Source organism: Odontesthes bonariensis, chromosome 17, assembly GCF_027942865.1.
Source record: "Odontesthes bonariensis isolate fOdoBon6 chromosome 17, fOdoBon6.hap1, whole genome shotgun sequence".
Classification (NCBI taxonomy): domain Eukaryota; kingdom Metazoa; phylum Chordata; class Actinopteri; order Atheriniformes; family Atherinopsidae; genus Odontesthes; species Odontesthes bonariensis.
The window spans coordinates 27,758,289-27,784,358 of record NC_134522.1 but is presented as its reverse complement, the minus strand read 5'-3'; the positions used below and the strand labels follow the sequence as shown (position 1 = coordinate 27,784,358).

Sequence of the window (26,070 nt, the reverse complement as noted above, 5' to 3'; positions counted from 1 at the left end):
TGTTGCAATGATTCATTATCCTGTTCTGGGCTTTTTTTTTTGTTTGTTTTAAAGTAAACACACATCTACACAGACCAGTAAGTAGAGTTACAAAAGCTGATTTTGTTTAAGGTTGGGCAACAAGCAATGAAAAAGCAACCTGTGAAAGTGCAAAACCAAAGGTTGCTCATGCTTTCCTCTGGAATTCCTACTCGTGTTTCTTTCTTTAGCTGTAAACCAAACTAAGGCAGTGTTGAGTGGTGAAACGGGAGTCTGAATTACGATAAGACTTGTGGTTCCGAGTGACGGGAACTGATGATAAATATAGTATGTGTGTGTTTGTGTGTGAAGCTAATAATGACTCACTCTCATGGCAATAGGTGCCTGTGAATCCTGGATCACAGGAGCAGCTGAAGTTCCCAGCAGGCAGGCTGATGCAGCGGCCGTGTGGTCCACACACATTGGAGGAGATGTGCCACACCGGCTGCTGGGTGTCATTGGTTGCAACAGCAACAGTGCAACTGTCAATCACTTTGGGTTATGGAAATGAAAAAACAGACAGACAATCAGCAGAGCACAGGGTTTGATCTATCTGTCACCAGCTTCCAAAGACAAATTGAAAGATCTCAGGGTTCTTCAGGTGCTTTGCTACCTCGACACTTGTTGGTCTTGCAGTGGTCCTTGAGCTCCGAACAGGTTTTACCCTCGTAATCATCTGGACAGCTGCAGTAGAAGTCACCCATTAGGCTGTGGCACAGAGCCTTGTTGTGACAGGGGTTCGGGAAACAAGGATCATTCTGCATCTTCAGAGAGGAAAACAGAGAATCAGACACTTTCTCTCTGTCTGTGAAATACAAGTAGTTCTATCAAACTGTTCAAGAGTGTATTTATTCAAGCTGGATGCAGTCCTCACCTCACATGTTGTGCCAGCGAAACCTTGCGGGCATTCACACATGAACCCATCCAGCAGGGCGTGGCAGTGGCCGCTGTTCTTACACGGACTGCTGGAGCAACGGTTCCTCTGAATCTCACAGTGCCGGCCCACGAAACCTGGCTGACAAACACACTGGTAGCCTCTGGAAATATCCTGGTAAAGAAGCAAAGAATGGGGTTCATAGTCAGTAATAACACAGTCAACCAACTGATCTGCAGCCAGTTAGTCAACCGACATTCTTTAAAGACAAATGCTAAACACTGATTGCTTTTATGGATTTGGATTTCAGACATATGATGTTCCCCACTCACAGAGACATGGGGATACTGGGAACAGTAACATAATCGAGGGTGGTATCTTTAAAGTGTGAAGTCACATGAAACCATTGGCACTCAATGTTAGTTTAAAATCCAACCCACAGATTTAGAAAAGCGTTTCTCTAAGTCAAGTGCAGCAGTTTCCAAAATGATTTCACAGTTTGGTCAAATTTCACCTTTAAAACTAAACATGTTATCATTTTGAGATTTGAGATGCACATATTGGATTGTATTCCAGGTTTTAGAGGACACTAGATCCACTCTTTTAAATTCTTGTCCTTATTTAATGAGCACTAAATATGATTTTAAACTAAGGCTAAATTTAAATTCTAGCCCAAGCAGTTTAGTCCTTATTACATAATTCTTATCATCACACAAACAGCTGAAAATATGTAAGGCGTAAAATCACAGTACGTGAATAATGCTGAAATTCAAGAAAATACAAACTGGGATTTAATTTTGTTTAAACATTGTACATATAATGTATTTCAAAAACACATTAATGTGTTCAGTTGAATTGAAAGCCACACAAAGAAGAGAAAAACTGAGCTCACCTTGCAGGTCCCTCCGTTCTGACACTGTCCATGACAGCTGTTCATATCTGTGAGGAAAACAGAAAGTTTACAATTGATTTTGATTAAGGGGGGGGGGGGGGGTGCATATTGGTGTAACATGCAGCTGCTACAGGTAAGTGGTCAATAAAATCAAAGCAGAGTGATCCACGCCTGAAAGAGATGTAGAGTCAGAGGTGCAGATGAGCTGTAAGAATGTGCTCTGAAACCAAATTGCTGAGGGAAACTGCCAAAGATTTTATAAAGTTTAACAGCTTGGAAAGAAGTTGTTTTAGTCACAAAGCCTAGAGCAGTTACCCAGGATGTGGCAAGTATAAACAGCAATCAAAGGTGCGAAAGAGACTGAAAGGAGAGTCAAAGCCCAGCACACTTAACTGACTAGCTTCTCTTCCGCTTGGATTTGTAACTCAAACTCAGATTTCTCTTACTGAGAAGCTAAATGGTCTTCTTGTTTTTTACAGCTATACAATATATGAGTGAATATGGAACACTGTGCTGGCCAATAGAAGTTGAACACCTACTGTCAAAGTCTCATAAAAGTTGTCGTTGGGCAATCCTAACAGAGTAATATTTTTTGGTAAATATATTCCAATAAAATGTTCACTGTTAACTACCCAAAGCTTAACTCACTTAAACACGGAATGAAAACTATGTGATGTCACAGATTTATAGAGGAAACTTTACTACTTTACTGTATGATGGGATGGGAAGAGAGGCTAGTGAGCCAGGGGGCTGGGTCCCAGCTCTGAGTGATATAGACAGGTGGAAAGAGGCTGAAGACTAATGATTTTCTGGATTGATACTAACTGATGTCACAGTTCTGGCCCACCCATCCACGAAAGCAGGCACAGTGATATCCACCAATCAAGTTTTTGCAAGAGTAAGCATTGAGGCAAGGCTTCCCTGCACATTCATTAATGTCTGCAAAGTGGAGACGAGAGACAAAGACAATGAATGAGAACTAAGAACCTGACCAGAAGCCCCATCACCAAGCACAGCTTTTTATTAAAACATCCCTCCAAAATTAAAGCCAGAGGTTTCACATCCCTCATTTCCATCTGTTCACTTCTGATTTTAGGATATAAACCACTGTTGAGCTTTTGAACAAAGAACCCGACCACAGAAAAACTTAATAAAGACTCGTTTTTTGGTGCTCAGTGAGCGGTTATATAGACTTGTGTTGCAGTTCAGTAACTATCTTCTTTTGCTTTTACTCATGTTCAACATCAGCACTGAGCAGATGCTCATTACTGTTTCTTACTCTGATTTCCTGTTTTTTCTTTGTTCAATAAAGTCGTCCTAATAAAAAAAAAACACATTTTAAAAATTGCCTGCATGTTTTGTTGCCTTATGAACAAAAAACTCAAAATGTCACTTATGTGAGGAACAATTTTTAAGTATAAAAGTATAAAAATTTGATATGGTAAGTGGTGAAGTCTTTCGTTCGACTGACAGGATTCAATGACAGAGTTATATAATATAAAAAGTCCACTTGTTGAACATTTACAGCGTGAAGCTCATGTCTGAAGAGGTTTTATTCCTTCCAGTTTTCCATTGCCCCCCAAAACCACCCCCACCCAGCTCCACTCTATCCTAACCCCTTCGTTCAGGGTTAATGTCTGTCTATTGCATTCCCTGAAGGCCAACCTGCGGCATTCCAAGTGGTCAGTTTCAGAGGCAGCGCTCGCCGCGCCGCCTCGCCCACTATAACCAACACAGTGCATTAATACTACTCCCAGGAGGTAAGTGGCACCTGTTAGGCTGCTGAAATGAAACACCCTGAACCCTTTCCCAAAAACCCAGCCTCCCCCCTGACCACCGCCCGCTCCCTCACAGGTATGACCCTGCCCATTGACCAGGGAAGCACCCTGAGAACAGGAGCTGCTGCTTTTCCTTTTCTCCCTGCACATGTTTACAGGTTATAAACTGTTTCCTGGACTAGTTGAAAGGGGCGAGGGCTCTACTGTGCTGAGGCGTTGCCTCACCGTAGTGTACACACTCCACTGTTATGCCCTGTCTGGAGCCAAAGATAACCCCCCAATGGAGTATATTTGGTCCCACGGCAAGCAGTTGCCAGGCGGGAGGTTATTTTTAGCTTTACTCAAGTCACCTGGCTCGAGTTGCAGATGATATCCAGCCAGTGTCTCTGCTGAGCGTGCGTATACCCTAACACACACATTTGAAATGAATTGGACATCTTACAGTAATGCTGCTGCATTATCACAACAGATCAAAAGGATCACCAAACAGCCATATAGGCTGTAACTCAGCAAGCAAAAGGGATTCCTGGCATAAGTTTAGATTGCATGGCATTCATTGTAGGTGCAACACACACTGAAACACACCAGTTTTCAACTTTGTCACAGCAAATCATCTAACATGCAACAGGTTTTTAAAAGTATGACGGTACATATTTCCAAGCCCCCTCTCAGAGCCATTGTATGTCATTCTGGAAAAACAAATTCTTGTGATTTTCAGCTGCAAATTTCAGCGGCAGATTCTTAAATGACTGGGTTACGGCCTCTCTTTACATGATACTAATCAGCAGAAAAAACAAGAGACGCACCGATCTGGCAGGTCTTGCCCGTCCACTGCTGAGGGCAGAGGCATTCAAAGCCATTCTCCATGTCGATGCAGGTCCCACCCTGAGCACAGGGGCTGGAGGCGCATTCATCTGTGTCTGAAATATTTCATATTAATGTTAAAGGCATTATCCCAATCACTGAACAAATGAATAAATATTTGTTTTTAGTCAACTAGAAACTGCAGTCTCACTTCATACAATGAGAAATTAAGGAAAGGGTTCTTTTATATTGTTAGTTCACATTTTTAGTTTGAAGTTCGCTAATCTTTACTGAAGTTCATACTATCAGTCAAGATTACCGAACTTCAGTCATCTTCTGTGCCTCTCACCTTTTGCACAGGTCGGCCCAGACCAGCCAGCAGGACAGTGACACTCAAACCCTGACGGGACTTCATGGCACGTCCCTCCGTTGGCACAGGGGTTAGACACGCAGGCATGCTCAGCTAGAAAGAAAGCCGTAAATCTTTCAACGATTCATTCTATTTCTCATGAATTCTGCAGTAATTGTGCTGACACAAACACGCTTTTGGTGTGGTTGATTTACAGACTTACCAATCTCGCAGTTCTTGCCAGAATAGCCGTCCGGACAAGCACAGTTGTACTCATCTGGCTCTGTGTTCATACATGTTCCTCCGTTCTTACAGGGCCGATTGGTCCCACAGTAGTTCAGATCTGTGCAGTACAGAACAATAATGTAAGCTGCCTGATCATTTTTGCAGCTTTGTGTTGTTAAACCTCAAAAATACAACAACCAAACACAACGAGCCGTCGTCGTCCAGAAGGATTTCATTGTGTGAAACAAGAACAATACGAGAGCATGAAAGAAAGAAAATGTTGTCTTAAAATTACATTACTGCAGATTTACCCATCACACGGTAACTTCAAATGCAACTTATTGGGCACAATGCAAATCAAACTTTTTAGGACCATTTTGAATGATTTTGCACGTTTTAGCCAATTTTTCCAGGGGACAACTGAAACTGTTTTTTTCAGCCACTGAAACTCTTTTTGCTATAGTTTTTGTTTAAAATCTGCATCTACATAAATCCTGCTGAAGTATGTTCTTGTTTATTGATATTAAAACCAAATGAAAAAAATACAAACTAATGACTGTAAAAAACAAGCATCTAAGCTTTGAAAAACACTGATAAAATTCTATAAATATACAGCAAAAAATATCTGCCAAAATCATCTTGACATCAAGAATCTGAATGAATTTTCTACTGATAATGAACTTCAAAATGAGCAGGAGATTAATGTCTGACGTGTTTTATTTTGTCAGTAAAAAACACACTCGGAGTCTGACCTTTATCACAGAGCAGGCCTCCCCAGTTCTTCTCACAGTTGCACTTCCAGGGCTCACTGCAGGTACCGTGGACACAGCCGGGGTATGGCAAGCACTCGTCACACAACTGGCCCTGCCAGCCGTAATTGCACCTGCACACAAAGATTATTTTTTAATTCCTTTTTTTTTTTTTAATACAAACTTACATGAGCTTTGAAGGGGCTCTTGAAAATAACTAACATTTGGAGCTAATTTTAGGCTAATAAGAGTCTTACTACCGTTTTGTCTGTGAAAGAGAGACTTGACTGATACGTGTGTTCCACAATACAGTCACACACATTTCTGCCTTTTCGGCCTGTCTTAGCTTGTTCCCTCACACACTGTCTTTCTTCATTGGTTACTATCTTGAACTAATCAACGAGCACAATTGAGGATTTCAACCCTTCAAAAAGCAAAACTTGGACATGCAGGCCAAATGCTGAGCAGAAAGGGTGAGAAAACAGACAAATGCTGATTAAGCAGAACATTGCAAAAGTAATCTGCCACTTAAACATCTCCACGAATGTGAATGACGTGTTTTCTGCAGCTTCTAATCTTAGGACACATATCACTAGGAGGTATTTCTGAATACGGGTTGATATTTGTGTGTGTGTGTGTGTGTGTGTGAACGTGTGTGTGTGAACGTGTGTCAAGATATGACATTGTTGAAGTTTAACTGAATATGTATTAGTCATTAATCATCATAAATAATCATTGTGCAGGACTGTTGCGGTTGGCAGGAGTGCCGACTTGTATACCGTTGCAGCAGAACTGAAGAAGCCTCTGACTGAAGACATTCGGTTGTTTTATTACGTGTTCTTTTTAAAGTTGCATGTTTTCTTTTTCTATAAAGTTTTCAACATGGTTTTGAAGTACTTTTGCAAGCAGGACCTTTCTTCGGAAGTCATTTCTTTCTAAATAAGGTTTGGATTTTTTTCTTTGGGTACAAAAAATTAAGAATGAAATCAAAATATTACATTTAGAGTTGAGCATATACATCATAAAATGATCAGTAATATTGTGGTGTAGTGAACTCATAAGACTTTTAATAAGGTCTGAAGCAGTTGATAAAAGCCACAAGCAATTACCTTCTTTTCCTTTTTTTTTTTGCAGTTGCATCTTTTCAGCCTTGGCATGAGTTGCGTGTTTTCTCTAAGCCCTCGTTCTGTGTCGTGAGCTGAGTTGAGGTCAAACTTGGAATGAGTGGCTGGTTTGTGGAACGAGGGTTAGTCGTCTTAAAGGGGAGGCCTTCGAAGGGGTTAGCTAATCTGTTGGTTCATGGCAGCACTCTGTTATTCCAAGGCCAGCGGTAACCTTGCCCCCACCTGTCCTGTCATTTCTCAGTCGGACCTATTTTAGGTAACAACCCACCTCCCTCTCCACCCGCTCTCCCCCACCTCCGACTCTCACAAACACTTCAAAATAGATGCGGATCAAACGGCAGCGATATACTACTCTGTAGTGAGCTGTAATGTGCAGTGTAGTACGCTGGGTAGCTGAGTCCACACAGTTCTGATAACTGTCAAACATCAAAAGGATAAAAAGCGTGATGCATAATCTGGTTTAATTTTAAAGTGTATCTGAAATGTTCCAATTTTAACTGTATTTCATTCAGATACAGTTTGTTGTGGATGTTTGAGTTTAAAAAAAACTTTTAACATATAAGAAATAAAAAAGAAACATTGCCTGATGAAATGCACCAAATTGAGATGAACATAGTCATCTGGTACTGAGACCACAATTTGGGGTTTCATGTAAACAATACAAAACAATCAACAAGTATGAGGAACATTGGGGTCTCGAATCCTTTTACCAAATTGTAAATTTGAGGTTTTCCTGTTGTTGTGTATATGTTTAGGGTCAGAGTTCTGACTTTATGAGGCTGGAATTAACAAGTGAAATATTAAGTGGTGATAATGAATAATTTACATAATAAAAAAAGGAGCTGGTACCAAATCCCAGTCATGTTATGCTTTCTTTTTCATGCACATATTATAAACTGAAATGCATTTAACTGCATGTATGACCACATAGCTTGATATTGCAGCAGTGCAGTGTGTGTGTCACTGGGCTCTGCACTGTTTACAGCTGTATGTGCTGTTGTCCGGCTCTGCGGTCAGCGGCAGTACCCTGCACACTGTCAGCCGTGCAGCAGCGGTGGCAGTGTGGACAGTCTGTCTGGCTGCAGTGTGGGAGAGCGTAGAAATGGTTTCAGGCAGCCACAAGCCAAGGGTGGCATAACCCACAAGCCCCGACGCCGGGCTGCTGCTGTCCCATCAACTGAGGGGGCTGTGGGGGCCAGCCAGAACCGAAAATATCCCGCCTGCCCACAACACCCGCCTCAGTGCTGCCCCTCAGACACACCACACCCTGAGGACAGAGGATGGTGGGAAGGGGCAGAGGTAGAGGGGGCTGTTGGAGAGTCTGTGTGTGCATGTAAGACCACTGAATTATTTACAGGCAAGTCTTGCACCCAAAGCCAGCAGACGGACTTATCCTGCTGTTGCCTAGCTACATGTTTAGTAGTGTCACATGAGGGAGCGTAGGTTGTGAATGTGCTGTGTGTAAGAAACAAGATACCAAACACACAATTTTAGTTTCCCTCTACTAGCCTGAGATGCTTTTTTTCCCCTGTTTCTCTCAGTTTCTTCTTCTCTCTGCTTCCCTCTGCCTTTAACCCTTAGCCTGTTTCACACAGAATAAATCCGCTTTATCGCAACTTTTTGACATTATATTTATAGTTTTGGTTATCATTTCGACAGCTTTCTAACTTTGGCACACATTTTTATTTAATCTAAAAAGAAAGCAGCTTTGTTTCTATGGTGCAAACTCCCCTTTGTGGCTTTTTCTGGAGCTTTAAATCAATTTATATGTGAAACCACAGACTGAACCAAATTGCCACAGACTTGCCCCCAGTATATGAGAGTGTATAAGGTTCATACTTTGTTATTGACAGCTTAGCCATCCTAAGACTTATGACCAAACTTTTGAAGCTGAAATCTCAAAATAGTAATAATGTGATCATTCACATCAGATTCTAAGTGAAAACTTTTATATTACTATCACTCATTACTGTTTTTTCTATCACCAATAGATTTTCCATGGATCAAACTGAAGTGGAAGTGATGGAATCTGTTTAAGCCTTTCCAAATGATATTTCTAATGGAGAATTCAAGTTTGTGAACTATTGAACCTGAATTGATCAGCATAATCAGTTCTACCACATCCTGACTGTAAGGATACTGTTTGTTTTATCTCTACTGAATGCAACCTAAAAATCCTCATTCTTTCCCACACTGGATAATTAGGACAACATCTTTCTCTCATGATTTCATCAGGTACTATATGTTTGCTCTAGTTTTGTTGGACAGGTGATTTAATACGTTTGAATTAATTCGGACTATACCCAATAAATCAAAAACAAAAAAAGCTATTATTCTCTCTTATTCTTTCTAAGTAGTGAATGTATGTGTGAGTGCACATGCGTGCATGTGTGTGTTCCTGACAGTAAATAAGTTCCAAATCACATGTTGAGACGCATCCTAGGGTGTTCCTCTCTGCTGATCCTCTGGCCATTTTCAATGAGAAATGTTAGTGTCATTGTTTTATGAGCTTTCAGTTAAATCAAACCTGCATCCTTAAGGAACTTTAACTTTCCTCCCCTCTGTTCCCTGGGCATTTTCCAACACCTGGCACTGTGTGTGTGTGTGAGTGATTGTGTGTACAGTGCACAGTGAAAATGAGTACACCCCTGTTGAAAAGTAACATTTTGAACAATATTTTAATACACACACAAGTTATTCCCAAAACGTGCATAGAGTAAGTTTAATACAACATCTGTTCAGCTTACAACAGAAAATAAAGGTCAATAATATAACTTAAATGACATATTTGTCCATTTTTGTGAAATTATGCTGGTGCAAAAGTGAGTACACCCCTATGTTAACTCCCTGAGAATGGGCAAATTTGTTCATCTTGGTGTCATCAGATCACAGGACATGGTTCCAGCAATCCATATCCTTAGTTTGTTTGTCTCTGATGAGACAATGATAAACAAATTTGCTTTTGATGGTGTCAAGCATGTGTGGTGGTAAAAAGTGATTTGTACAAAGAAAAGTGCCCCATGCTTAAAGTCAAGCATAGTAGTGGGAGTGACATGGTTTGGGGCTGTATGGATGCCATCAACAGTAGGAAGCTGAATTTCACCAAAAGAAACATGCTTGTCAACATGTACTGTGACTACTGAAGCAGATCATGATACTCTCCATAGGATTTCAGTCAAATCTCACACACGTCTCTTTTAGCCTGGTGCAGACTCAAAATGTAAAATTTCAATGTAAGGCAAGGATGAAACGCACAACGATGACCTCCCTTTTAATGCCTTTTCATTTCATGACATTTCGGGCCAACATGGCCCATTCTCAGGGAGTTTAACATAGGGGTGTACTCACTTTTGCACCAGCATAATTTCACAAAAATGGACAAATATGTAATTTAAGTTATATTATTGACCTTTATTTTCTGTTGTAAGCTGAACAGATGTTGTATTAAACGTACTCTATGCACGTTTTGGGAATAACTTGTGTGTGTATTAAAATATTGTTCAAAATGTTACTTTTCAACAGGGGTGTACTCATTTTCACTGTGCACTGTAGATTGACTTTGTAAAGCTCATGCTCCCCTGTGTCTACTTGCAGAGTAAAGTTTCGCCTTTAATCAAAACTAATTTGCTTCCTCTCAAGCTTCACATAGCTTCTGAACCAAATGCCTGATCACCCTTTTTTTTTTAAATGGACAAGACTCTTAAAGCCTCCTATGCGTCCATATTACACTTCTCTGCGTAATTATACTACTTAATTTTACAGCCTATATCCATTCTTAAATCTTAAAGACACAGGCAACTTGTTAGCATACAAAAGCCACAGCTCCCATCAAGTTTTAAATGTTGCACTTTGTCTGCCCTTCTCTATGATCTACAGCCACTTGACCTGCACAGAAGGAATGCTTTTAAATGTCCAGAACTGATTCTATTATACAGTAATTCATGCAGACAAAGAAAACACTCTAAAGGCTAAAATAAAAATACATTTAATTGATCAGCCTAGAAGTGAAAAAGCAGAGGGTGGCTGCTAACGTTTGTCTTCCAGCCCACACATTCTTATCAACATGGATCCCCATTAACATGGGTGTCTGATTATAATTGTGATAATTATGCAATTATGCTAACCCTAACCCTAACAAAAAAGGAGCATTGCTTTTCATGGAGCTGTGGGAGGGCATTACCACACTCCCTATTGTAATGGGTGACCCAGTGTATCCTTCAAAAACAAAAACATTTTCTTAGCATTTAGAGAGTTCAACTAAGTAGAATATTTCTGAGTCATTTTAATGAAATTTAGTTTCCAAAGCTGTAGTTGTGCAAAAGACCAAGTTCCTCTCAGTTTCTTTTTGGAGGGACTGAAATAGCTGTGACATATTTTACTTCCAATGCACAGGAGTGCATAAGACCAAGAGCTCCCCTTGTAAATCTTTAAATACAATACATATAATATATCATTTTTATAACTATATAGTATCATGTCTGACACTTAGTGTCATAAGCGACTTACAGTCCCATGAGCATGGCGCTTGTGACACAAGAGAAGATATACCGCATTGAAAAAATACATAAGGCACAGCAAAGTGCAACGTGACTTCTGGCTGTCATTCACCAGAATAAACTGATTTCTGGCTCTGGTTCAATGAATGAGTTTCCTGTATCACTGAGAGTCAGCCTAAGTGAAGTATACAGATGTGTAGTCTTCAAGTGTTTTGTACTACTTTATTTTTTAAATAAGCAATATGGATAAACTTTATTGCCGTGTTGTACACAATATTATTTACCTTCATACCACCTTCAGACAATATCTTTATCAATTCATGAAAATTCAATGGGATCAGTTACGATGGATTAGCCCACCGTGCCCCTGTTTCTACATCCCTTGTTGGGTGGAATCCACACTTCCTAACAGGAGAGTGCCAGCCATAACAAGGTCCAGGATAGGAAGAGGTGATGTGGGCTGCAGACATTGGAAGGAGGAGGGCGAGGGAGGAAACATGCAGCAGAAACAACAGGCCTGCCTGTGTGTGTGTGTGTGTGTGTGTGTGTGTGTGTGTTTGTGTACGGGCAGGAGCAAGCTAGCTTTAGAACAGGAAGCAGAACAATAGACCCTGCATTAGACTGGAGCTGAGGGATGGAGGTGCAGGGATGGGGGGCACTTCACAAGACTGGGTTGAGGGGTGGATAGTGTGTAGGCCAACACATTAGGCAGCAGCCCCCCCCCACTCAACTCAGTAATAAAACAATTGTTATCAGCTTCCCATCAAAACAAGATCATATTTTACATCACAGGACAGCAATGCTGTGAGGTGAACAAACTGGTACATGGAAACAAAAACAAAACCAGAATTAGAGTTGACTTACTTGCATTCCCCAGGTATGTTGCATGTTCCATGCGAGGGACTGCATCCTTGTTTGCAGATAGCTTTTGTGGTGGGGAAGATAGAAAAAGCGACATGTTCATGTCCAAATCATCATTTCAGAAGCATGTTTAATATTTAAACATCTGAAAATGACTGTTTTAGTTCACTGAAACCTAATTTCCTGTCTTTTCATGCTTGTGAAAAGGCACAGAAGCTTTGATGTAGTAACAATGGTTGGCAAAGTAACTGTCAGAGTTGAGGGTGCATTCAACAGTGACAGGAGTTTCCAAACATTCTTGAAATTCTTGCAAAGTGACACTTCACATGAACTTCCAAACTTCTTCCTAAGTGGGCAGTAAGGAAGTAAAAAATTTAAGACACTGTGTCCACCACATCACCGAGAGCATTTATGTGTACTTTTCGGAGAGAAATTTTCCTATCAGTTGAGTTTTTTATTTTCAATTTATTTTTTTTTATCTTGTTGTCGGCGTTACTAAAACAAATGAAATAGTTGTTAATATGTTTTTTTTCCTGAGTTAGTGGACAAGAGGTGTGTTATTCCATGATGGCCTGGGAAATGCTGTATATTTATGGTGTGACTCCTTTCTTTCCTCACCTGTTTTGCAGTCCGGACCTGTCCAACCTTCCATACACTCTCTGTTTCCAGACTGGTCGCACACATAATGGCCAAAGTAGTCGTCACGGGGACGGCACACTTTGTTGCATTTGCTGCCGTAGTAGTGTTCATCACAGCGCACACGGATGGTATACTCGATGCTGGCAATCAGACTTTTATACTCCACCGTCTGCTTCTCCTCTCCAGGGTTCATCATCCCTTTGTAGATGCTGCGCTCAATTAGTAGCTCGTCATCTAGAAAGAAAGAAAAAGACAAATGCCAGGAGCATTTATGAAGAAATGTGATAAAAGATTATGCTAATAGAATTAATAGGTGGATTTAAAAATGAATAAATAAATCTTACTGTCAATGGGAACATTTTCAAATTAGGCATTTTGTCTAATCAAGTTTTACTGGTATTTTTATTGCTTTACTTGGCTAGATAAATATGGCTGGGTGTCATCTGCATAACAATGGAAGTATGTAAACCTAAATGAAAGAGTCAGAAGGGGAAATTTAGTAGCCCTGACACAGAACCCTGTGGAACACAAAGAATAACTTTTTTGAATAGGGTGATAACTATCACAGACTACTATTATCTATCATAAAAACAAGCCGAGAATCCCCTTAACCCAAATGTTATTTTCTGGCTTCTGTACTAAAATGTTAGGCGTGATCACTGATGTCAAATGCACACTACTTCCACAGTAGTAGGGTGAGTATAGATTATTGAACAAGTATATTGTATTGTTTGAAGCTGAGAAAAGATTTCCTGTGCTAATAATGTCCAAACTGTAAACCTTCAAACAAACTTTTCCAATGTGAAAGTCCACTTTAACTCTAGCTATTAGTGCAAGCAAATGTCTTGATCAGTGGAGAAAATTAAGAAAAAAAGATTTTGTAGAAGTTGTAATTGGGATTGCTCAGGTATAACTGGACAACCCCCCGTTTTGAGTTTAAATTGACCACATTTTTAGCTCCATAGAAAAAAAACAAGCATAGCCTGTGACAGAATGCCTCCATTAAATCTAAATTTAAAAGATGATGGATCTAGATCTCTATCAATATCAGAAGTTAATCACTTTTAAGATGATCCATACCCCAGCTTTGCCAAGTACTTTTTTAGTAATCCTTCTAACAGACAAACTAACAGCCCACATCAACCATATCCTCTTGGTCGAGTGAATAAAATAAAACAGCAGTCCTAAAAAGACGAGGTATTTGGTCTTAACAGACTAAACTTCTCAATGTTATTCCAGGAAATGGCTGCTTGCAGTTGTGGGATTTGACCCCCCTTAAAGCTGGTGTTTAGTGAGCTTAAACAATCCACGAAGCTATGAAGAATGCCAGTAGTTAAGACAGCAGGAGGGAGGTGAAACCTCTGGTCAAACATCACCGTGTTCCACAAGACTGTCGAGGAAGAAAAAAGTGGAGGAAAAAGGGTAAAAGAATAGGAAAATTAAGCAAACACAAACAGGGGAGTACGAGCGAGGTCTGCGAGGGCTTGATAACTGAAATGACGTTTTAGTTTTCCTGCTTGGTGAAACGCTTTTCTGTCTTCCTCCTCCCCGGCCCCCTTCTTTTCAGGATATCCAGCCTTGACTCCATCGGAGCCAGGCCGGAAATAATAAGAGACAAGGAACAGGCAAGGAAGGGCGACATAGGAAAGGGCCTTTAGCTTGTTCTCAAGGAACAGAAGCACCGTGACCTAGTCAGCATCACTGCTTTTGCTAGAGAAGGGGTTGACGAGACTAAGCTTGGACTCATCCTCACTGTTGTCTAGCTGGGTCAAGCACCAACATGGTGCAGGTTAAACCCACAGAGGAGACTACTGCATCAGCCCTACCAGTGCCTGCTGAAATTAAACAAGGAGGTCTCATTGTAGATAATACACATTTTCCCTTGGGATGTCTATTCCATCATGATCACATATATCATTGTCCTGTGAAATCTGTGTAACTCTAAAACGCCCAACTTATGAAAAAGGCTTTGTGACAAGGCAGCTTTCAAATAATCCTAAAAGATTTAAAAGGTTTGTGTAACTTAACCCATAAATACTTAATCCTTCAAATTATGTGGAAAATTCCAAGTCACCATCTACGTGCCTTAACAACCAATTACTACTGCCCATTGTTGTTTTTTTCAACTTTTTTTTGTTTTTGTTCTGTTTCCCTCCACCAGTCTCTGTATGTTTATCACTAAGCAAATTCATACAACCCTGGGATAAGCACTTTTTTTCCCGCCCAATAATGTAGACTGGCCTCCGCCGCACTGAATGTACCAGATGAATCTGCATTCATCCATCTTTTCTATGACTTGCGTGAAAAGTATGTTCAAAACATTGCATTTATGAAAACATTTTGCTTTTGAAAGAGTGTATGTCAAGTCCCAACAGAATGAAAGCAAAACCAAAAGCATCAGTGTCACTTGCACAGTGATATTTATCGAAGGTTTGTTGCACCGTGTTGCAACCTGGACCATCTTTGAATGGACAGTGGATTGTGTTGCTACACTGACATAGTTGAGAAAATGTAGAGATAAGTCAAAAGAAAAAACAAAACAAAGCAAAAAAATTTAAAATAAATGAAAAATAGCTACACCCATGACTGTGATTTCGGTTTAAATTTCACCATTTCAAAAATTTAATAATCTCACTACTTACAATACAGATACATTGTTTTGAAATTAACTCTGCAATATCCCAAAATCCTTAACAGTTATTGATTAGATTAGTTGGAACATTTTCTGAGTTTGACTGCATGTGTGGAGCATTAAGCAGACAAGCTTTAACATTTACAGCTTTTTAATAAACAATTAAATTTATAATAAATATGCATATAGAGTGAAAAACAATATCTTCTTATGCCTTATTGCCTCACTTGTAACCGAAAACAGCAAATCCTCCTGTTTAATTCCTACTTACATACTTACAAGAGAAAATAAAACCCTAATTAGTTTTGAGGCGATTAATGCTTAGTGATACCTTTAATTCTTCAGGGAAGCAGCATAAAAATAATGATGAAAAAAATAAAGGGTATTCGCAGTATATGTAAAATTTTGCATTCATTTCTTTCAAAATTTTCATGTAATCAGTAGTACTGCTAAAGTCTAAGGCTAAGACTCTGAGAATCCATTTTCACACTGTCCTGAATTACTGAGTCTCACTGCGAGTTAACACACTGCCACAGATTTCAGTCCCACACCCACCACCTGAAACACCAAGGCACTCTCTCACTGCTGTTCATCTCCAGCAATTAGATATAAAAATATAGACCAATCATGAGCTCCCTCTGTAGTGGAGGAGACATGCTAAGAGAGGCCGTTGTTACTAGGGAGAGCAGGAGAGAGGGGGCCACTTAAAACCAGCTTATATAAACAACGAGGGGCTTCGGATCTGAGCAGCTGATCGTGTAAAAAACAAAATGATTGTCCATGCTTTGAAAGAGAAGGCTTCCTCTTTAAAAACAAAAAGTGTCTAAATTATCCAAGAGTTTCCATTTTCAGGCATGGTGCAACAAGCGACGAGGCAACTGCTTTGTCGGGGGGGCTGGCTCTTTCACCCTTGACCTTTTTACAGCTTATTGCTTGTCACAGTGCTGATCTTTGACCAGATGTCAAGGCTTTTTCCTTTACCTTACATCAGATGTTTTTCATAAATAGGATCACAGAATTTTTTGATGAAGACCACAAAAAAAGACTACAGGGCTACAACTACAACTGGATATTTTTGAAAGACTAAATAACTTTCAGGTTACCAAATTCAGACACAAAGTTGTGTTGATAACTAGCGTTTCATTTATCAAAATGATGGATGAGTAATCAACAGGTATCAAACATATTATATTGTGAGTAAATGGGCTTCCCCAAGCTTCTATTTTCTCTTCTGCCCTTTGTAAAGAATAGTTACTTGTGATCGATGTGATCAGAGCTTACAAGCTGAGAGTATATGTGATCTGTGAGCAGTTAAAACAGCAAGTGTTCTTTATCCCTGCAGGCTATTTATTTGAAGTTTACTGAGCGTTTACTAGGAGGTGAAAGTCATTTTCACTTATCAAAAAGACAGACAGACGCTGCATAACACTGATAGCATCTTGCGTAATCTTGCACATAGTGACATCATTCATGAACCAGGTGGTACTGATGGGCAAAATGATTCAAAGCGAACACCTGGAATGAGAAAAAGTACAACATGACATCGCTCATACACTGCAATGATTCAGCTGTGAGAACTTGGTTGTCGGGGTGATCCTGTTTTGCGGAGCATCTTCCTCCAAGCGGTTCATCGCAAAAACTTTTACAGCCTTTTTTGCAGCTATGTTCTCTGAGGACAAATGCAATCAGCCAGTCATTTTACAACTATTTATGATAATATTTTTTAAAAAGGGCTAAAATAAAGCAGAAAGAGACAGGAATCCTACAAATATCTACGAGACAACACAAAGAAAAGAAAAACACACTTCCATCTTTAAAATCTGAGCAGAATTAAAGCCCAGATTTAAGATTATTCAACAACACACGATGGACCTTTGAAAAAAATAACAGCCAAGAGTGAGTTTCTTGGAAACTATTTGCATGTTTGTGTTAATGGTAAAGTAAAGAATGTCTCCCACAGCAACAGTGTGGCTGAAAATTAGGTGTTTAATTAGCTTTTACGTACATTCACTCTTTGTTTTAAAACAAATAGAAAAATATTGTTTCGCTGTATTTTTACACGTAACTCCAAAGATCTGTTGAGAAATGCACGCAGTACCTGTATATCTCACTTTGTACCTCACAGCAGCCAACAACCCGGCAGCACACATGGTCAACAACATCTCCGTCCTCTTTTCTCGCCTGCCATTTCTGTTTTGTTTTTAAACAGGCGAGGGCTTCCTGAAGCATAAACAACCTTTGTGGGACTTTTCTCCCCTTCTCCCTCTCTGGAGGCCTCTTCAACCTGCTGCCTGGACCTGTTCACACGTGGCTCCTGCAGCACTGAGGCCTGTAAACTTAGTCCAGATAATTCACTGGCTGTTTGAATCTGCACCTTGAGCTACCCTCTATCTTAACAGTATGTTTCACTTTGAAACAACTGACTTTTTTATTGTACTCATGTAAACTTTAGGCTCTTGTAAACTGTAGGCTCATGTAAACTGTAGGCTCATGTAAACTGTAGGCTCATGTAAACTGTAGGTTCATGTAAATTGTAGACTCATGTGAACTGTAGGTTCATGTAAATTGTAGGCTCATGTAAACTGTAGGCTCATGTAAAATGTAGGCTCATGTAAATTGTAGGCTCATGTAAACTGTAGGTTCATGTAAATTGTAGGCTCATGTAAACTGTAGGCTCATGTAAACTGTAGGCTCATGTAAACTGTAGGCTGATGTAAACTGTAGGCTGATGTAAACTTTAGGGTCATGTAAAATGTAGGCTCATGTAAATTGTAGGTTCATGTAAACTGTAGGCTCATGTAAACTGTAGGCTCATGTAAACTTTAGGGTCATGTGAACTGTAGGCTCATGTAAACTGTAGGCTCATGTAAACTGTAGGTTCATGTAAACTGTAGGCTCATGTAAATTGTAGGTTCATGTAAACTGTAGGTTCATGTGTAAACTTAAGGCTCATGTAAACTTTAGGCTCATGTAAACTGTAGGCTCATGTAAACTGTAGGCTCATGTAAACTGTAGGCTCATGTAAACTTAAGGCTCATGTAAACTTTAGGCTCATGTAAATTGTAGGCTCATGTAAACTGTAGGTTCATGTAAACTGTAGGCTCATGTAAATTGTAGGTTCATGTAAACTGTAGACTCATGTGTAAACTTAAGGCTCATATAAACTTTAGGCTCATGTAAACTGTAGGTTCATGTAAACTGTAGGTTCAAGTAAACTGTAGGCTCATGTAAACTTTAGGATCATGTAAACTTTAGGCTCATGTAAACTGTAGGCTCATGTAAATTGTAGGCTCATGTAAACTGTAGGTTCATGTAAACTGTAGGCTCATGTAAATTGTAGGTTCATGTAAACTGTAGGTTCATGTGTAAACTTAAGGCTCATGTAAACTTTAGGCTCATGTAAACTGTAGGCTCATGTAAACTGTAGGCTCATGTAAACTTAAGGCTCATGTAAACTTTAGGCTCATGTAAATTGTAGGCTCATGTAAACTGTAGGTTCATGTAAACTGTAGGCTCATGTAAATTGTAGGTTCATGTAAACTGTAGACTCATGTGTAAACTTAAGGCTCATGTAAACTTTAGGCTCATGTAAACTGTAGGTTCATGTAAACTGTAGGTTCAAGTAAACTGTAGGCTTATGTAAACTTTAGGATCATGTAAACTTTAGGCTCATGTAAACTGTAGGCTCATGTAAATTGTAGGCTCATGTAAACTGTAGGTTCATGTAAACTGTAGGTTCATGTAAATTGTAGGCTCATGTAAACTTTAGGCTCATGTAAACTTTAGGCTCATGTAAACTGTAGGCTCATGTAAACTGTAGGCTCATGTAAACTGTAGGTTCATGTAAACTGTAGGCTCATGTAAATTGTAGGTTCATGTAAACTGTAGACTCATGTGTAAACATAAGGCTCATGTAAACTTTAGGCTCATGTAAACTGTAGGCTCATGTAAACTGTAGGCTCATTTAAACTGTAGGCTCATTTAAAATGTAGGCTCATGTAAACTGTAGGCTCATGTAAACTGTAGGTTCATGTAAACTGTAGGCTCATGTAAACTGTAGGTTCATGTAAATTGTAGGCTCATGTGAACTGTAGGTTCATGTAAATTGTAGGCTCATGTAAATTGTAGGCTCATGTAAACTGTAGGCTCATGTAAATTGTAGGCTCATGTAAACTGTAGGTTTGTGTAAATTGTAGGCTCATGTAAACTGTAGGCTCATGTAAATTGTAGGCTCATGTAAATTGTAGGCTCATGTAAACTTTAGGCTCATGTAAACTTTAGGCTCATGTAAACTGTAGGCTCATGTAAACTGTAGGTTCATGTAAACTGTAGGCTCATGTAAATTGTAGGTTCATGTAAACTGTAGGCTCATGTAAACTGTAGGTTCATGTAAAATGTAGGCTCATGTAAACTTTAGGATCATGTAAACTTTAGGCTCATGTGTAAACTGTAGGCTCATGTAAACTGTAGGTTCATGTAAACTGTAGGTTCATGTACACTGTAGGCTCATGTAAACTGTAGGTTCAAGTAAACTGTAGGCTCATGTAAACTTTAGGATCATGTAAACTTTAGGCTCATGTAAACTTTAGGATCATGTAAACTTTAGGATCATGTAAACTTTAGGATCATGTAAACTTTAGGCTCATGTAAATTGTAGGTTCATGTAAACTGTAGGCTCATGTAAACTGTAGGTTCATGTAAACTGTAGGCTCATGTAAATTGTAGGTTCATGTAAACTGTAGACTCATGTGTAAACTTAAGGCTCATGTAAACTTTAGGCTCATGTAAACTGTAGGCTCATGTAAACTATAGGTTCATGTAAACTGTAGGCTCATGTAAACTGTAGACTCATGTGTAAACTTAAGGCTCATGTAAACTTTAGGCTCATGTAAACTGTAGGCTCATGTAAACTGTAGGTTCAAGTAAACTGTAGGCTCATGTAAACTTTAGGATCATGTAAACTTTAGGATCATGTAAACTTTAGGATCATGTAAACTTTAGGATCATGTAAACTTTAGGCTCATGTAAACTGTAGGTTCATGTAAACTTTAGGCTCATGTAAACTGTAGGCTCATGTAAACTTTAGGATCAAGTAAACTGTAGGCTCATGTAAACTGTAGGCTCATGTAAACTGTAGGCTCATGTAAACTGTAGGCTCATGTAAACTTTAGGGTCATGTAAACTTTAGGGTCATGTGTAAACTTTAGGCTCATGTAAACTTTAGGCTCATGTAAACTTTAGGGTCATGTAAACTTTAGGGTCATGTGTAAACTTTAGGCTCATGTGTAAACTTTAGGATCATGTAAACTTTAGGGTCATGTAAACTTTAGGGTCATGTAAACTGTAGGCTTATGTAAACTTTAGGCTCATGTTTAATATTATGATATTTTTAAAGTCAATCAGTGTTTGAACACTAAGTTGTTTGTTCAGGCGAAAGGTGTTGAGGCATTGTTCACAGCAGATACCTCACCTTAATATATTTAGGACTGAATAATGTACTATATGAATACAGGACACTGACATGAAGATTTGCATTGGCAGATCAGAGGATTCAGATTGGCTTCTTGGGCTACATAAAATTTTAGTGGGAAAGTCTCATTTTTTCCCCTGTGCACACCTGGGCAGATGAGAACTGTCTCTGTAATTATGACACCATTACACTGATGTTTGCTCCACTTGCATATGAAACGCTGACTGATGGATGCTACAGGTTCATGCCTGCTCTATGACGTGAGTCGACAGTAATTCCACAAAATGGAGGAATTCCCAGACTGAGGCAGTAAAAAGGTGTGAGAGTAACTAGATACAACCACAAGTAAAAAAAAAAAACTTAATCCCCAATGTTTCTACTCGTTATTTATGTCAATTTATATTTCTGTTCCGCGCGACTTAAAATTCAGCAAAGATGCAAGGTCTTTCTTTGCTGGGACATTCGGCCCCCGACAGATTTACTGAGAGACTTAGACTTGTAATCACGCACTGAGACTTAGTCCAAGTTTACATGACAGGACATGGTGGTCGAGACATCAGCACTGCCTCTTAGCCTTCCCCCTCATTGAGGATAAATAAAGCAGCCCTCCATCCATCACAACGTCAGATATACAGGTGGTTGAGCATGCAAAGACTGGAGCACACCCCTCCCCACCAGGGTGGCTGTCCAGGCTGAGGCACTCAGTCTGAATGCCAGCCTGTCACAGTGTTTAATGAAGTGGCGTGCAGTAGCTGGACAGCTGCCGGGATGCTAATTAGGAGACAGACATCAGAGGGAAGAAGGGGGGCAGAAAGTGGGCTGTGGTCTGTAATTAATGGCTTAACGAGGTGAGCTTAATATAGAGGAGAGCTGAAAAAAGCCTGAGTGACCCTGAAGAGGATGAGAAAAGGGACGATGGTGTTAGAGGAAGAAAAATAGCACTTTTTAGGATGGATGTTAATTTTCTTAGATATCATTATGAGACAGATGTGTTGAAACAGAGTATACCTAAAGTGTCATACTTCGCTGATTCTTCTCATCTTAGTCAAACAATTCAGATTAGGAGCTGAGCTAACTCAAAACTTTAACTCTGTCCCTTGTATATCTAATACAGGGATGTCCGAAGTCGGTCCTCGCGGGCCACTAACCTGCAGGTTATAGATGTTGCCCTGCTTCAACACACCTGATTCAGATCAAGACATCATTAACAGGCTTGTGCAGAACTTAACAATGTGTTGAATAGATCCATTTAATCTGAATCAGGTGGGTTGAAGCAGGGCAACATCTAAAACCTGCAGGATAGCGGCCCTCGAGGACCGACTTTGGACATCCCTGATCCAATATATGGAGTGAAATATTTAGTAAAGATAAAAATTTGTATTACAGCAACTACCATATACAGTATGTCTGAATCATCAGTATTAGTTGTTGATATGATTATTCCATGAGCAGAAGTCACCAAACGACCCACCCAAGTAAACTTGGAAATCACTGCCCCTAATTACGTTTTGTCTCATCACATAGATTACCTCCTTCCATTAACCCCTCTTCCTCCCAAAGATGCTGGAAAACAGTCCAACTGAACTGAGATCAGAAGAGTATGTGTAAACAGGATATAGCTGTACGCCAAAGAAATCTGGGAGCTGGCCACAGGCATGCTGGAACTGAGCTCGGTTCCAGTTCACATGGTTTACGCTGACGACTTCTCATGCATGCATTTTCTCATAGAGAGAGATTAATATATTCAGGATTGTCAAATAGGTTTCATGCAAAACACATTCAGGGGACTACCTATGCTCCAACGTGCACCTGGTATGTCTTATACACTGACTACCACAGAGTCATGATGTCCCCTGAGGAAGGAAGATGAAAGTTGCCCAGCAAATAACAAAAGCTGATGATTTTGATTCATGTAATTAGATTTAATACCAAGCTGAGTATTGTAACTAAGAAAAACATCTCAAACCAGTTTGTAAAATGTTTTAAGTTGGTTGGTAGGATTTACCCATATTTGTTGCATTAAAATCCCCCAGGGCTTTGTTTAATTATCAGCGAGTCACTTGAACACATTGCTGGTGTGCAACTTTCTATGTTTTCACACATAAAATCAGTATGAGCAGATATGGATAGCAGTAGAAGTCTTCTGATCATTTTACTAGTATTATGATCCCTTTATTTTGTCCTTTTGTGACTGGCTGCAAGCAACACAGTGCCTAAAGATACGATCCAGGTTCTTTGCTAATTTGCATGTCATGTCTCGACACAACACTGATTCATCCCTTGAGTTACAGTAAGGGCTTTTTTTACGCTTAAATGATTAATAGGTGAGTGTTTTGTGGTTTAACGAACAAAAAAAACAAAAAAAACCTATCCCTCTGAAAATGGTATGGTGCAACAAATGCACTCATAATAAGTTCAAAACCAGCTACTGTCCAAAGAAAAACTTTGAAAGACCTTCAGAAAGCCTGGGGAGCTATTACTCAAGACCACTTTGAAATATAACAATAAAGTCAGACTGCTTGGACGCTAAATATAAACAATTGAGGGGTGGCTCAAGACTTTTGAACAGTACCATATATGGACACTAATTTGGACAATCATATCTTTTATAATTTATTTTGGACACAGTGTTAAACAGAGAGCTGAGTGGTGCACCTTACCATTGCTGTGTGTGCCGTTGTCCTTATCCCATGCCTCCACTATCAGGGTGTACGCTCGCTGAAACAGAGAGAGGAGAGGGCAGAGGTTATCACAGTGCACACTAATACAGAAACATGGCGCACACACAGTCCTGCTGGAACTCACCAATGCCCACTTCAAGATGTAGACATGGACATGATGTGGCGTTCGCACAAAAACTCAGATATGAGCCACTGTCACTCATAAACAGGCACACACAGGTTACTTTCATACACACATGCACACACGCATACTGTGACGGTGAATAACGGTGGGAAAACAAGACTTGTTCCCACACTGCTGCAACTGATTAGTTTCCATGTGCCTGGGGCAGGTTAACAAGTGCAGCCACTGTTCTGTCAAGGAGCAAAACATTCACCTGGAATCTAGCAACTTACTTTTGTGATATTTCACCCAATAGGTCAATTTGAATTCAACCGGTTAGGTTGTCTTTATACGGTGCCAATCGAAACGCATCTCATCTCATGCGTCATTTTATCATCAAATCCTGGCGTCAGGGCCAAAAACTAATCCAGTTTCCCTTTTGTCAAATCTGGTTCAGGCAATGATTTATTCTTTCCATCAGATCATGAATGTTTTCATCATTGCCTCAGCTCCATGGGACTGAGCAGGGGTTTGATGACTCAGTAAGAGGAACTTTGTGTCGTAATTTGTTGATCTCAATTGTAAAAATGTATTTATTTAGTTTGATTGTGATGGATGATTTTTAGACTTAAGTACACATCAGAAATTACAGATATTATCTTAAAGTATTTGTTTGATAAACTGAACAACTAAATGAAATAATAATTTTTTAATGAAGTAGTCCTTTTGTCACATTAAAGTGGTTGTAAGTTCTAAGGAAAGCATCTCTTGAAAAAATAATTGCACATCTTATTCTTCAAGTTACATGAGATGAGCTGTTCATGTTCCACTTACTACAAATAGTCAGAATCATAGTATTATGGTACAAGAAACAAAACATGGCCATAAATTTAATATGCTAAGCTATCTGCCTCGTTTCCATTACTAAATACGGAGCTCACAATGAGATTCAATTCAACGTGTCCTGATGCTCTCACTGCGTTTACCTGCCACTTGTGACTACTTGCACACATTTCACATTGGTCATTTGCTCACATGTGGGGGAGAGTCCTATCTAACAGTTTTTTTTTAATTCCTTTCATCTTCTTACTTTGATGTCACCAGCCAGCAGAGAAATACATGATTACGGTGTGTCACTTCATGATGTAAGTTGCTGCCTGATGTGAGATGCACATGTGCAAGCACTGCAGGGGAACCGGATGAGTGTGAACGAATAAAATCTCAAAACTATGAATGTCACCTATGACCTTGTCTTCTTTCAATATTCAACACTTTTTTACTCTGTAATGAACTTGGACCGGCAGAAGAAGACAAAGAGCATTGCTGATGGTATAAAAACTGAAATATAAACATTATGCATCATGAAATGATCACAAATTTCCCTGGAGTAACACAGTTTCAATGTTTAGAATAATTCTTTAAATGGAAATGATGACTACACAGTTCAGTTTAAAAAAAAACCACAGTTATATTCATTTTTAATACACTATTTAGTGCAAAGACACAGCGTTTATTTATATTCTGTGTAAAAGCCCAGCATGTCTGCACACTATGCCCTACTTTCCAGAGGAGACGGACTCCACCATCCCTCAACAACAAACTCAAACTCCAGATTGTTTCAGGTGCAGAGTTCTTTTTTCTTTTTTTTTCATGGGCATCAGCAAACAAATCGAGATGGACCTCACTGTCTGTCAACTGCATGTGGTCGGACAAGCAGCTGTGAGTTCCCATGACCCAAGTCTGACTCAGAGTGACTGAAAGCTGCAGGGAGCGTTACAGGGGAGTTTACAAAGTGAAGCTGGGAGAGATTACAGACAGAAGAGGGTTGACAGAAACATGAAACAGAGGACAAGAGAGCCCATGAAGTTAATTAAAGGTAATTTTGTTGTCCTATAACATTTAGCAGTTCAGGTAATATGCAGGAAGGACGAAATACAAACTGTGTTCACAACAAGCAGGTTCGTCCACAGAAAAATGATTAACTAAACTCCTCTGCAAGACACAAATCCAAAACTCAAAGTTTTTACTCGATTAGGGTTCTGACTAATCTATCACATCAAGTCAAGTCCTTTTATCATCATTGTTACATAAACGAAACAGTGGGGAGCTCAAAGCTGCTGCGTCCATCTTGTCCTTTCATAATATGTAATTATATAACCTAGAAATTGTAATACACTTTTGAGTTTCCACACTTTTGTCTGATCCAAAATTTGGAATGTGTCCTTTTCTTTAGAATTTAACACATAATTATCCTGACATCTTTCAACTGAAGAATTGGTCCATCATTACCAAAAGCCACTTATATTCTACTTATACTTATATTCTACTTATACTGTAAATTTTTGGTCTTTGGTCTTGGTGAATTGTGATTTGGT

The 26,070-nt window shown here is 39.5% G+C and overlaps 1 protein-coding gene across 2 annotated transcripts in view; it reads right to left on the bottom strand.

Moving 5' to 3' along the window:
- LOC142402502 (protein jagged-2-like) overlaps positions 1 to 26,070 on the bottom strand; it is a 60,322-nt gene that overhangs the window by 17,239 nt on the left and 17,013 nt on the right. Inside the window, exons 3-14 of one of the 2 annotated variants that reach the window (XM_075488033.1) lie at positions 23,572 to 23,629; positions 12,789 to 13,043; positions 12,174 to 12,234; positions 5,693 to 5,823; positions 4,939 to 5,058; positions 4,716 to 4,829; positions 4,369 to 4,482; positions 2,610 to 2,723; positions 1,785 to 1,831; positions 893 to 1,066; positions 632 to 782; positions 346 to 510 (exon numbers count right to left, since the gene is read on the bottom strand). In XM_075488033.1, coding sequence (XP_075344148.1) covers positions 346 to 510; positions 632 to 782; positions 893 to 1,066; positions 1,785 to 1,831; positions 2,610 to 2,723; positions 4,369 to 4,482; positions 4,716 to 4,829; positions 4,939 to 5,058; positions 5,693 to 5,823; positions 12,174 to 12,234; positions 12,789 to 13,043; positions 23,572 to 23,629 — 1,504 coding nt within the window. The remainder of the gene's footprint in view (positions 1 to 345; positions 511 to 631; positions 783 to 892; positions 1,067 to 1,784; positions 1,832 to 2,609; positions 2,724 to 4,368; positions 4,483 to 4,715; positions 4,830 to 4,938; positions 5,059 to 5,692; positions 5,824 to 12,173; positions 12,235 to 12,788; positions 13,044 to 23,571; positions 23,630 to 26,070) is intronic. The other variant, XM_075488034.1, reaches the window with a different exon arrangement.